We start from the raw sequence: 13,607 nt of genomic DNA, 5'->3' as shown, positions 1-13,607 counted from the left end.
CCGCACCAAGGGGGCCTGTGTACATTGATGGACCTGCAATCTTCCTGCAGAAATCTTCCGCTACGTCGATGACCTCTCGGCATTGAAAAAGCGCCAGGGCTTTGAATGGCACGCGTTGTTCAGGAAGTACGCTTAGGCCTCGCACGGTTTTCTATATGTGAGAGAGAAGTTTTCAGGGGTCTAGGAATTCACAAAATATTGCGCACCGTTCAGACTCCACTTTGTCCATTCGGCGCTGGATCTTTTGCGTGGGTCTGGCTTTTCTTAGATCATGGATTGACTTCGTGCGTCGGTATCTACGCTCCGCACGCCGGGGAATCACACAGAGTCGCTCCAACTCCACGTTAGATTCAGATTCTGAGAACATCGGTCTATATGTCAGCGTGCACATCGTATTCTGCGTTGCTTCCGTGAAAGCTTGCTGAAGGCCAGAAGGGGGGCCTTTGCGACAAGCTTCTTCCATGCTGCTTTTGAATGTAGACCAATCAATTCGCCGGATTGTGTTTGGCGAATGACAGCTGCCCAACCCTTTGATCTTAAGGTAAGTGGGCATATGATCACTCCCATGCATCTCAATGTCTAAAAACCACTTCACACGAGTAGCGAAGCGACGTGACACGAACGCCAAGTCTAAGCAGCAGCTGTACGATGAGCCTCGCAGAAAGGTAGGGCTCCCATCATCAAGCAGGGACAATCCATGATCAGATACAAATGAAGCCAGCCGCTAGCCCGTTGCGTTAATTGTCGAGCTTCCCCAAATAGAGTGGTGGGCGTTAAGATCTCCTGTGATAATCCATGGACCAGGGGTTGCTGTCAAGATGTCTTCTTGTCTCTTGCTATCAAACCGGGTTGGTGGAGATAAGTAGACACCCACTAGTGTAAAGGTTAGCTTTTTCTTCTTAACAGTCAGGCAAACATACTGTTTTTTATCATGAGGCGGCACATGTTGAACGACGTAGGTAATCTCCCAACGAATAAACACGACCTTGCTGCTTTCGCTGTAGGTTGAGGACATGATTGATTCGTAGCCGGATAGCCAGATTGGGTTTAGTAATTTCGGTTCAGATTACGATGATTGCCAAGTGGTTTGAGAATACATAAAGACAAAAATCAAGCATCCAACATCTAAGATCTCTGGCATTCCACTGGATAATCTACGCTTCTCTGACCTCTTTGCGGAACGATCGATGAGTGTTAGCCATGGTTCTACCCGAGGGCTGCGAGGACTGGGCTCAGTACGTCCAGCACCCTCAGGCCACTTCGAGCGGTTGGAGTTGCGATACTTGTCAGTAACTCTTCGGTTACATTCACTAGGGATAGCTTCATCGGTATGGCCTGTCAGTCAACCCTTGATATTTCATCAACCAAAGTATGCGTAGAAGTAGACATCAGGCGGGGGAGGGTTCTTGGCAGGTTGTATGCGCGGAAAAGCAGGCCAGTCACCCGCGGCTTATCGTTCCTCTTCGTGTTTGCAGGCGTACTTGCGCTCGAAGGTGATGAGTTGGGTCGAGTTTGCGTATTAACCCGTCCTGTACGCTTGCGTCGACGATTTCGCCGACGTAGTACTGTTTCAGAAGATTATCTGTAGGATGAGCCGGTCTCTAACCATCTGTTTGAGAATGACAATTTCTATCTTAATCTGCGGGCATTTTTTGGATGAGGCATCATGGGAGCCATCACAGTTGCCGCGCTTTAGATTTCTTGCGCGGCAAGCGTCCGCAGTGTGCGACTCAGCGCAGCGTGGACCAACCGTGCTCTTTGCACAGACGCCTTTGACATTGCCAATCTTCATGCAGTTACGGCACTGAAGTGGCTTGGGGACAAATGGCCGAACCGCATGCTGGAAGTGTCCAACCTTGACATGCGAAGGGATGCAATCGCCCATGAATATCAACTTTACGCACCGGGTGCTACCAAGGCGAAGTACATGCATGATAACTTCTTCGGCCGCTGGCTCGATAAGAATTAGCAAATCCGAGTTCGCTATGGCCGAATCAGTGCCACAGATGACGCCCACCATGCCGGCTCCGTCCAATGGTACAATCGCTCGCACTTTGATGCCGTCCAAATCTGTTACTTCTCGAAGCCTGTCCAACGCGCTTCCATTTGTCACGTCCACAGGGAGGATATTCTTTAGAGTGTTTAATCGGACATCCCTTACTTCATTCGGCGCGATCCCCTCGAGAAACACGGAAAGGGCTTGCCTGTTAAAGAGTTCGAAGGCTAATGGAATAGTTCCCAGGTATGAAGAGGATGGTGTGCGACCAACGTTTACTGTTTGCCTTCATAGTTAATATCCTCGCTGGTGAAGACACCTTCAGTGTCCTTCTTTTGGCCTTCCTGCTCATCAGACTCAAAGCTGTCATCTGACGAATCGTCGCCTGTGACCGAGTACAGTTCGGTGTCCTCGCTGGTGCTGGACTAAGTACCTAGTTTCCTCGACGAGCTCACCATGATTGACTTCTGGCCTGGCGGCACCGCAGTTGACTCCGCGTCAATAGCCACAAGGCGGGGAGCCTCACTGATCACCTCGCTAGTGCTGGACCAGGTGCGTTGATTCCCCGGGGAGCTTGCCATAGCAGACGTCAGGCTGGGTGGGCCTGTGGAAGGCTCCGCGTCCGTCGCCGCGAGGCAGCTGGGAGCAGCGTCACCGAAAACGTGGAAAACTTGACGAAAATGCAAGGCACAGGGAAAGACGCATTCTACCAAAGAGGCACTTCGTCGTCGTCAAGTGCAGGCTATAGCCGCGTTTACGTGAATGCGACGGTAGCGCGCTACATTTCGAAGCGCATTTGGGAAAGGCGATGCTATTCCGTTTACATGTAGCGTATTACCTCTCGCAAAAACGTAGCGACACATATGTGAGTCGATTCGCGCCCGTAGATCTACCCTCGCCTGGCGCATTAATGCGATGCATCTTCCTAGCGCATTACCGCTGTTTTCATGAATCATCATCATCATCATCATCAGCCTGGTTACGCCCACTGCAGGGCAAAGGCCTCTCCCATACTTCTCCAACTGCCCCGGTCATGTACTAATTGTGGCCATGTTGACCCTCCAAACTTCCTAATCTCATCTGCCCACCTAACTTTCTGTCGCCCCCTGCTACGCTTCCCTTCCCTCGGAATCCAGTCCGTAACCCTTAATGACCATCGGTTATCTTCCCTCCTCATTACATGTCCTGCCCATGCCCATTTCTTTTTCTTGATTTCAACTAAGATGTCATTAACGCGCGTTTGTTCCCTCACCCAATCTGCTCTTTTCTTATCCCTTAATGTTACACCTATCATTCTTCTTTCCATAGCTCGTTGCGTCGTCCTCAATTTAAGTAGAACCCTTTTCGTAAGCCTCCAGGTTTCTGCCCCGTACGTGAGTACTGGTAAGACACAGCTGTTATAAACTTTTCTCTTGAGGGATAATGGCAACCTGCTGTTCATGATCTCAGAATGCCTGCCAAACGCACCCCAGCCCATTCTTATTCTTCTGATTATTTCACTCTCATGATCCGGATCAGCAGTCACTACCTGTCCTAAGTAGATGTATTCCCTTACCACTTCCAGTGCCTCGCTACCTATCGTAAACTGCTGTTCCCTTCCGAGACTGTTAAACATTACTTTAGTTTTTTGCAGATTAATTTTTAGTCCCACCCTTCTGCTCTGCCTCTCCAGGTCAGTGAGCATGCATTGCAGTTGGTCCCCTGAGTTACTAAGCAAGGCAATATCATCAGCGAAGCGCAAGTTACTAAGGTATTCTCCATTTACTCTTATCCCCAATTCTTCCCAATCCAGGTCTCTGAATACCTCCTGTAAACATGCTGTGAATAGCATTGGAGAGATCGTATCTCCCTGCCTGACGCCTTTCTTTATAGGGATTTTGTTGCTTTCTTTATGGAAGACTACAGTGGCTGTGGAGCCGCTATAGATATCTTTCAGTATTTTTACGTACGGCTCGTCTACACCCTCATTCCGCAGTGCCTCCATGACTGCTGAGGTTTCGACTGAATCAAACGCTTTCTCATAATCAATGAAAGCTATATATAATGGTTGGTTATATTCCGCACATTTCGCTATCACCTGATTGATAGTGTGAATATGATCTATTGTTGAGTAGCCTTTACGGAATCCTGCCTGGTCCTTTGGTTGACGGAAGTCTAAGGTGTTCCTGATTCTATTTGCAATTACCTTAGTAAATACTTTGTATGCAACGGACAGTAAGCTGATCGGTCTATAATTTTTCAAGTCTTTGGCGTCCCCTTTCTTATGGATTAGGATTATGTTAGCGTTCTTCCGGGATTTCGGTACGCTCGAGGTCATGAGGCATTGTGTATACAGGGTGGCCAGTTTTTCTAGAACAATCTGCCCTCCGTCCTTCAACAAATCTGCTGTTACCTGATCCTCCCCAGCTGCCTTCCCCCTTTGCATAGCTCCCAAGGCTTTCCTTACTTCTTCCGGCGTTACTTGTGGGATTTCGAATTCCTCTAGACTATTCTCTCTTCCATTATCATCGTGGGTTCCACTCGTACTGTATAAATCTCTATAGAACTCCTCAGCCACTTGAACTATCTCATCCATATTAGTAATGATATTGCCGGCTTTGTCTCTTAACGCATACATCTGATTCTTGCCAATTCCTAGTTTCTTCTTCTCGGCTTTTAGGCTTCCTCCGTTCCTGAGAGCTTGTTCAATTCTATCCATATTATACTTCCTTATGTCAGCTGTCTTACGCTTGTTGATTAACTTCGAAAGTTCTGCCAGTTCTATTCTAGCTGTAGGGTTAGAGGCTTTCATACATTGGCGTTTCTTGATCAGATCTTTCGTCACCTGCGATAGCTTACTGGTATCCTGTCTAACAGAGTTACCGCCGACTTCTATTGCACACTCCTTAATGATGCCCACAAGACTGTCGTTCATTGCTTCAACACTAAGGTCCTCTTCCTGAGTCAAAGCCGAATACCTGTTCTGCAGCTTGATCTGGAATTCCTCTATTTTCCTTCTTACCGCTAACTCATTGATCGGCTTCTTATGTACCAGTTTCTTCCGTTCCCTCCTCAAGTCGAGGCTAATTCGAGTTCTTACCATCCTGTGGTCACTGCAGCGCACCTTACCGAGCACGTCCACATCTTGTATGATGCCAGGGTTAGCGCAGAGTATGAGGTCCATTTCATTTCTAGTCTCGCCGTTCGGGCTCCTCCACGTCCACTTTCGGCTATCCCGCTTGCGGAAGAAGGTATTCATTATCCGCATATTATTCTGTTCCGCAAGCTCTACTAATAACTCTCCCCTGCTATTCCTAGTGCGTATGCCGTATTCCCCCACTGCCTTGTCTCCAGCCTGCTTCTTGCCTACCTTGGCATTGAAATCGCCCATCAGTATAGTGTATTTTGTTTTCACTCTACCCATCGCCGATTCCACGTCTTCATAGAAGCTTTCGACTTCCTGGTCATCATGACTGGATGTAGGAGCGTAGACCTGTACAAACTTCATTTTGTACCTCTTATTAAGTTTCAGAACAAGACATGCCACCCTCTCGTTCCAGTATGTTACCAGCTATATTCTTATTAATCAGGAATCCGACTCCTAGTTCTCGTCTCTCCGCTAAGCCCCGGTAGCACAGGACGTGCCCGCTTCTGAGCACTGTATATGCTTCTTTTGGCCTCCTAACTTCACTGAGCCCTATTATATCCCATTTACTGCCCTCTAATTCTTCCAATAGCACTGCTAGACTCGCCTCACTAGATAACGTTCTAGCGTTAAACGTTGCCAGGTTCATATTCCAATGGCGGCCTGTCCGGAGCCAGGGATTCTTAGCACCCTCTGCAGCGTCGCAGGTCTGACCGCCGCCGTGGTCAGTTGCTTCGAAGCTGCTGGGGACTGAGGGGCCGGGGTTTGATTGTTGTGTTCATATAGGAGGTTGTGGCCAAGTACTGCACCAGGGTGGCCAATCCTGCTCTGGTGAGGGAGTGCGTTACCGGTTCTGGTCACCGGGATCAGGCCACACTCCAGGCCTGTTTATGCAATTTTATCAACACGCGGATTTTTTTTTTTAATCCGGTGGAAAATTGCGGGGCACCGGGATTCGAACCACGGACCTCTTGCACGCGAGGCGGGTGTTCTACCTCTACGCCACCGCTGCATACTTGAATGCGATGCGCTAAAAATGCGATGCGATGTGATGCGCCACTGTCGCATTCATGCAAACGGGGCTTATGAGCCTAAGGAGTGCTTGGCTCATTGCGACGAGGTTGCAGAGTCGAGGGAGCAGTCACACGCCAATCCTTGAAATGTCTGATCGATTGTCTACAGTTCGTACAAAAGAAAGAAAAAGTGAAATGCCGACCGATGCGGTGTGGTTGCAGGGGCCAAGAGACCTTTAGGCTTCCAAGCTGAAACCTTGTTAAAAGCCTCGTTAATCGATGAACAAGAGGCAACGTTTTTTGCAACCCCTTTAGCCACACCACTTCGGTCAGTGGAGTGCCTTTTCTTTCCTGAATATAAAATTTAGTCACACGATATCTGTGGTTAACCTTGATGAGGTCTTTTACCTCGTTGCCCTTTCCTGTTCGCAACGCTGCAAATGTTTAATCGCCAGGTGCCGGGTGAGAATAAAGTTCCTTCTCTTTGCCTACAGCTCCCAGGTACTTCCCAATCTTTTGGAAGATCATTCGGCCATTCCTGAGTGAACAGACGGCGCAAAAGCTGGTCCTCTTCGGTAAAGGTGAGAATGTTTTCATATGCCACTAGTTCGATCGAAATATATAGAAGAAAGACTCATGTCCCTGATTGGGAAGACAACGAAAGAAACGAAGAAAAAAAGAGACATTGCCGATATAAGGTGTACTTTCATTCGTGTACCTTCGTTCTGAATCAAGGCATCACAACTTAACGTGCCGATCCGTGAAGGGTTGGTGTTGCCTTCTCATAAGCAGGCGCGGAGGGTTTTCACGTCTTCCTTCATTTCCGGAGCCTCACGACCTTGCAGTTGATTGTCTGCCTTCGTGCAGCCTTTCTCGTTGTTCTTGGGTCCATGCTTTGCACGCCTACCTTTCCGTACCATCATTCTGTATCACCTTCTCGCGGCCGCCATTATCCCTCCGCAGTCGGTCCAAACGAGACAGATGCTCAAAGAAAGATGGAGGCTTCAAGTGGTCATCAGCGGCCGAACAAGAAAAGTAGCTGGAGCCGACCTGTGTACAAGGGGGCTTGCCTTCGCCAAGGCAGCAACAGCCTTGACTAAAGGAAATTCCCTTGTCCAAATATTGGCTCCTGCACCATATGTTGTTCGATTGCTCGGGATCAATTCGCAGCTGGTGTTTGTATAAATGATTACTCGCACTGTACGAGCTTTGAGTACTCTCTCTCTCTCTTTCTCTTTCTCTCTCTCTCTCTCTCTCTCTCTTTCTCTTTCTCTCTCTCTCTCTCTCTCTCTGCTGTATTGTGGTGTCCTGTCGGAGTGTCACGTGAAATGTGGAGGCGAAAGCTACCACCGCTTAGCTTAGGCTAGCCTGGACCGGCTGCTCTACATGCTTGTTGCCGTGTTGCTTGTGCGTGTCGTGTGCATGTGTGATGTGTACTAAATCTATACGAGTGGGTCATTTCATGCCTCACCAACGTCCTTTGGAGCAGTATGCTAGTCGTATGGCTAGGCAAGCAGTTCAAGCACCCTTTAACAAATGTTTTTCTCTTACTCGAAACATCGCATTTGCCTGAGCCGTTTCTTGTGAACCCTACTCGTCAATTTTCCACACTCATCAATCGGATTCTCGGCCACCATCACTACAGTTCCCTCCGCCCACTCGGTTTATTTAAGACCACCGCTCACCTATCTTTACGCATTTTATGATCTGCTTATAATTTCACTTCTTCGCCCTTTTTCTCAACTAGAATATGAACTACTGGAGTTTGGCCCCTAGTTCATTGCCCTCTGTCTCATTTCTCTAGTGCTGTTATAGCGTGATCGCGTAGTCAGAACCTTTGTGATGAGTGATGGGGGAGTATCGATTTTGTGCAGCGAGGCAAAATGCACGTGTGCTGTATGGCTGTCCACTGTGGTTTAATACCGTGCACAACAAGCAATCCCCGAAAGAGATTTATCTGCAAGCAGAATACTTGGTCCTTCGTCATGCCTCGCTAAAGATAGACGTGCTTTGACAGTCGTAGGGCATTTCCTAGTAAGCAGCGGTCTAATTGGTTTGATTTGTAGATTTTTGTGAACTCTGTTTACATTGCGCGTTCGCTTTCACGGCTTTTTTTAACAATAATATTCGTGAACTTCTGTTACTTAGGGCGGTTGCACATAGCTAGCTTCTTATGCATTTCTTTGTCTAGATACTTACATAAACCTTTTTATAGACTTAGTACCTTTGTTTTTTGGGGCTAGGTGTGTGCATCTTATATAAGGGAAGTGGAACTCTGAGTTTTTTAACTGCACCTTCGGATAATGGGCTCTAATTCGCAGTTATCAAACAGCAAACGATTGAAAGTGCCCCAATACTCGGGTTCTGGAACACGCTGTTCACGCGGTATTCTGCAGCAGCTCTTTCCTGTTTCGAATTATAGACGAGCAAGCCTGGAAGAAAGCCCTGCTCGATGACATCGACGCCGACCAGCTGCCGCGACACTGGGGAGGCACGCAGACAGATCCCGACGGAAACCCCCGATGCCCTTCAGTGGTGAGTATACGGTGGTGTTAGCACTGCACTGGATTTAGATAGCACCCTGTTCTAACTATTCAGTAGGAGTCGCACACTAGATTCGTCAACCTTTGTGATGCCTTTGCATTCCCATGATGCAACTTCAGGCGCGATGCTTCACTGCAGCGAAAAGTACTCGTTACGTTATGAAGTTTCTGCAGCCTATCCAGCCGATGCACTTGGAAACTGCGCGTAGTGAGAGCAATGCTTATGTGAAGTATGACCTGCCGTCGTAAACGACCACTAGTCCAGCATTTATTAGGTACATACAAAAATATTTCGGTGAAAGTCCTCAACCAGCATTTATGGCCACAACCTTCCACAGTTGTGGCTTGAGTCGCCATCGCCGATGAGTAAATAAACGTGCGTAAAGGAACAAGCCTCATGTACTGAATTAAATGGCTTGATGCTATAGCAGTCCAGGCACTAGACATCCAATTCATTATTTTCATTCAAATCAACTAATGATTGAGAGTTTACTTTCTACAGTGATTGCAATGGCAGCAGTTGAATTTCGCCTTGTTCTATTCTCTTTTTTTCCTATTCATTTTGGCACTGTGCTCCACCCGCGTCGTCGTCAAGACAATGCAAAGTGCGAAACATTATCCGAAAATATTTTCTCCTTCATATAGCTTCCCACCAGCGTGCGCTTGCTACAATGAAATCTTTCATTTACGGTATGTTACATGTGGTGACTGACCACCTTTCGTGCACTGTTTCGTGCACCGTTTCAGCGTTTCCAGTAATTGTAGTAGGTGCCAATGTCATCGCGCGAACACGCGCACGCACGAGCTCTGAAGCATACGGCCCTCCTTCCTCTGCACAGGTTATAGACGGCGGCGTGGTTCCGACCCGCTACTACCGGAACGCGAATGGAAATTCGCCGTCCGAGCTGCAGGAGTGCTCGGACCAGATCCCCGCGGAAGTGGCGCGGGCGAACACGGCGGTGAGCCGCCAAGCGACGCTGGACGTGCCCGTGCGGGTCGACGAGGCCGGCATGCTGCTTGCCTGGGAGATAGTCTGCGACGACCTGCTGTTTGGAATCTCCTACAAGGGAACCGGCGCGTTGCCCGCTGAGAACAATAGCGCCGAAATCATTCTCAAGCCATCCCGCATCAAGGCTATCGCCAAGGTGCCCGAGACCGGATCGGTGACGTGCTCCAAGGCGGGCCTGTGTATGTATGGAGTGCGCGCTTGGCGGGTGCTGGGAAATGTACCTCGTACCATTGTTTCGCGTATGTTGCTGTTGCACTCGCACAGCTGCTTATTCAGGGCAAGGAGACTGCAAGTCTTCAACGCGCATTCCACTGGTTTAGGCACCATCGGGAACAGGTTCTAACCTGGGTAACAACGCGCAGTGTCCTGGACAGAGAGGGACAAGGACTCGCGCTGTTTGTTTACCTCGTTTTCGTCTCTGTCCAGCGCTTTACGCTAAGTTGCCCTGATGAGAATTAAAGACAAGAGAGCCCTTTACAATTAGGCCTTGTAAAGCGCGTTACTGGTAGTACAGCCGGAAAGCGAGCAAGTTGGTGTGTAGACCTAATAAACATCATTGTTTATGCTTTTGTTGAATGCTTTAGAAAAATAAATACAGGGTATGTTGGCAGAAGATGTGTCGTTCGGTTGATTTCACAATTTGTCACTACTCCTGAAATTTTACGTTTTAATATTGTGAAAAGTTTTTCGACAAATATTTCAGCCGGCGGCTTTGAACTCAGAGCTCCAAGAAAGAAAAAAAAATCACGCAAGAACTCATCTGGTAGTTGTGTAAGCATTGTGCCACTTGCTGATCTCCATGCAGCCCGGTGTCATCATTAATGTTATGGAACTTCGTCCGACCAGTATGAACTCTTATGAACCCTCATTATTCGTCCGCTTATGATGTTCGAAGCGAACATGATAAGGTAGGTTTAATTAAGATTGAGTCCATTACGACACTCGAACCCACGACCATTGGTGTTAAGGTTAGTTATTAGCCAGAGTTAATTTAGAGTCAATTAAGGTACTCGAACACTCTACCTTTGGTGGGAGTCGAACTCACTACCTTTGCGTTAATGAAGGTGAGTTAGGGTTAATGTAGCGAATATGTTTCAAAACCACCACTATATTTGCTGAGGGGCGCATGCAATGCTTTACTGATGGCTCCGAATTCTTTTTTTGAGCTTGTTCTTTGTTGAAACGTATGCTCTTCATTCTGTGTGTTGTATAGGTAATTTTAACCAGTGTGTGCACTGTTCGCTTCATTTTGCTGAGCGCCTTACGTGGGTATGAGGCACATTGTACTTTTTTGCTTGCTTACGGGGGTATGATCCATTCGTTTTCTTACGTGGCGGAGAAATTTCTCGTTTGGTAGGCATAGACATGTTTACGCATTTAAAACTGTGACATCCGCCTGCGCTGTGCCAGCAAAATTCAAAACTTGATTTTAGGCTTCTCGTGTGGGCTGAAGGGTTCGGTGGCACGTGCTATGGTGATAGTGCCAGACCATGTGTGCTTTCAGCTGTGGTATCTGAACGACGTCTCCTGTGGCCGAGTTAAATCTAGATTCTTAGAGCAGTAGAAGTGTTCGCTGCCTTGTAGGCGCTCGTCGTCTAACGTTCTCGCGTTACGATCCCGCTTATTTATATTCACCGTGCTTTCGTGGCGCACACGCACCGACGGCACTGCTGCGTTAACACTACGTTCTTCTCTTTGTTCCTCCTTGCAGACGTACTCCACTTTGACAACAGCTTCAGCACGTTCACTTCCAAGAAGGTGTCCTACTCGGTGCGACTCCTTGAAGCATCTGCGATGCGTTCCGAGTCCTAAACCTGTGCGCGCCCTGCCCACCGGTGGTGCCGACGCATTGAACTTTCCCACGGGGCTCCACGTTCAAGCTGAACGCCCATCGTTGTTATTGTTTTTCGTTGTTAATGTATCACGCGCACAACGTAAGGCCCGTCCTAGTATACCCTAGTCGAGCGGGCATTTGTGTGCACGTATCTCTCAAACTGACACAACGTTGGACATGATGGGGTGATAGTTGCCGGGAGTGTGACGTTATTTCAAATGCTAGCAACACGTAAGATGTACGACAACAGCGCTACAGCCAGCTTCATCTGTTCCACTGGTAACACTAACCATGCACATGCACGACGTATACCGTGGTTCCCCGCTCGACAGATTGAGCTGCTAATTTAGTTGCTGCGGAGGCAACTGATCTTATAATAACAATTCCACTGTGTTTTTCTCTCTCGACGCGCTTGTATGGTTTGCGGAGAGTGTTGTTGCATGTAAATGCATATATGGCACCCGCCGTGGCTGCTCAGTGGCTATGGTGTTGGGCTTCTGAGCACGAGGTCGCGGGATCGAATCCCGGCCACGGCGGCCGCATTTCGATGGGGGCGAAATGCGAAAACACCCGTGTACTTAGATTTAGGTGCACGTTAAAGAACCCCAGGTGGTCGAAATTTTCGGAGTCCTCCACTACGGCGTGCCTCATAATCAGAAAGTGGTTTTGGCACGTAAAAGCGTATAATTTAATTTTAATGCATATATGGCCTCATTATGACGTGTTCGCATGTGTACCGCCACTATGAAATTGCAAACGGCTGGTTTTCCTGCACATTGTTTATTCAGCCACAAAACAACACCATTCTGCAGTGAGCGTTATGTTGCGTTCCAGCGGTGCACTCAGAAGCCTATGTGTTCCCTTGTTGGGTCTCCTGGCATTAGCACGAATGTTCTCCTAGAACGATGGTGTGCTTGTGTTGTGTCGTTTCGACTCTCAGTGTAACCTCCACTATGACGTCGCATATAATTGTTGTAGCGCCAGTGTTGTGCATCGTACGTTAAAGAACACGACTCTTACATAAGAAAAAAGTACCACCGTTACGAAGTTTTTCCGTTCGTCAGAGCAATTTGTTATTGGCCTGGCGTTCTTTCTGTTAACACGTCCAACATCACGACTGTATGCGAGTTATTCCTATGAAATACTCTAGCCTAAGAACGTTTTGTGACTACGGACCATGATCTCATATATCATGCATGTTTTGAGCATTGTTACCATGAACGCGGTTCATGCAAAGTTGTCTGTGGCTTTGGGAAACGAATGGTTGAAACTTAAAACCACCAAAGGGCTGAATGCTGCTTCTCGTGCAAACGTCCCTGTTGTATACTCTTGGCAGGTTGACCGTGCCTATGTAGTAACTTTTGTTTTGCTAACTGTGATTGATGTTAACAGCACGGTGAACGAATTAGTACAATTATTGTCATTTTTATTCCTCAGAACGAAAGTGGGCGTTAGCGCTATGGGTGTTCAATGACTGAGAACGCCTTTGCGCGGCAACGCGAAGCAGAGACTGTGATGAAAACGTTCTTCCAAGGCAGCTACGAATTGCGTCCACCACTTTCGGCTCCGGCATAAAGGAGCAAGACCAAGCTGGCGAAGCGGAAAGTGCCCCTTGACGCCTTTATCTGAACTTGTTCCTCAAGGTTGGACCACTGATGATTGCGAATAAAAGCGTTCGCAGAACGCACGTTATTTTTCTCATTGTGTCAGCATCTCTCATTCCTCGACCTCGCTTGTCCGGGCCGACAAAGATGCACGTCACTCTCAAGGGTGATGGATGTGTTCCGCACTGTAACTTCAATGGCCGTGCTCCAAAATCTCTAGATTTGCGCCGAGTACCTTCTTTCGATCGGTCAACTTTGTCAATAGTGGCTCCAATGTAACCGGTGGCCCACATTCTGAGCGGCTGAAAAAAATAAGCGAGAAAAAGAAATATGCGAGCTCATACATGTCTTTAGGGAAGTGGACTGCGACACGTGCGTAGATGTTTGGGTGGGGCGATACTGAGACCTCAGTGGATAAAGTGTAAGGAGCGCGCACATACATCTGTGATGCGAAAAACGCGGCTTGTTTATATTTTCTTGTGGG

At 48.0% G+C, this 13,607-nt stretch overlaps 1 protein-coding gene across 1 annotated transcript in view; it reads left to right on the top strand.

Annotated features, from left to right (window-relative positions):
* LOC126541972 (SEC14-like protein 2) overlaps positions 1-13,220 on the top strand; it is a 72,240-nt gene extending 59,020 nt beyond the window's left edge. Inside the window, exons 9-12 of the mRNA XM_050188945.3 lie at positions 6,628-6,714; positions 8,556-8,668; positions 9,516-9,864; positions 11,397-13,220. Coding sequence (XP_050044902.1) covers positions 6,628-6,714; positions 8,556-8,668; positions 9,516-9,864; positions 11,397-11,497 — 650 coding nt within the window. The 3' untranslated portion in view covers positions 11,498-13,220. The remainder of the gene's footprint in view (positions 1-6,627; positions 6,715-8,555; positions 8,669-9,515; positions 9,865-11,396) is intronic.
* The last annotated feature ends 387 nt before the right edge of the window (positions 13,221-13,607 follow it).

This window comes from Dermacentor andersoni, chromosome 3 (assembly GCF_023375885.2).
Source record: "Dermacentor andersoni chromosome 3, qqDerAnde1_hic_scaffold, whole genome shotgun sequence".
Classification (NCBI taxonomy): domain Eukaryota; kingdom Metazoa; phylum Arthropoda; class Arachnida; order Ixodida; family Ixodidae; genus Dermacentor; species Dermacentor andersoni.
Note: the sequence above shows the minus strand (reverse complement) of the source record. Positions and strands in the feature narration are given on the sequence as shown.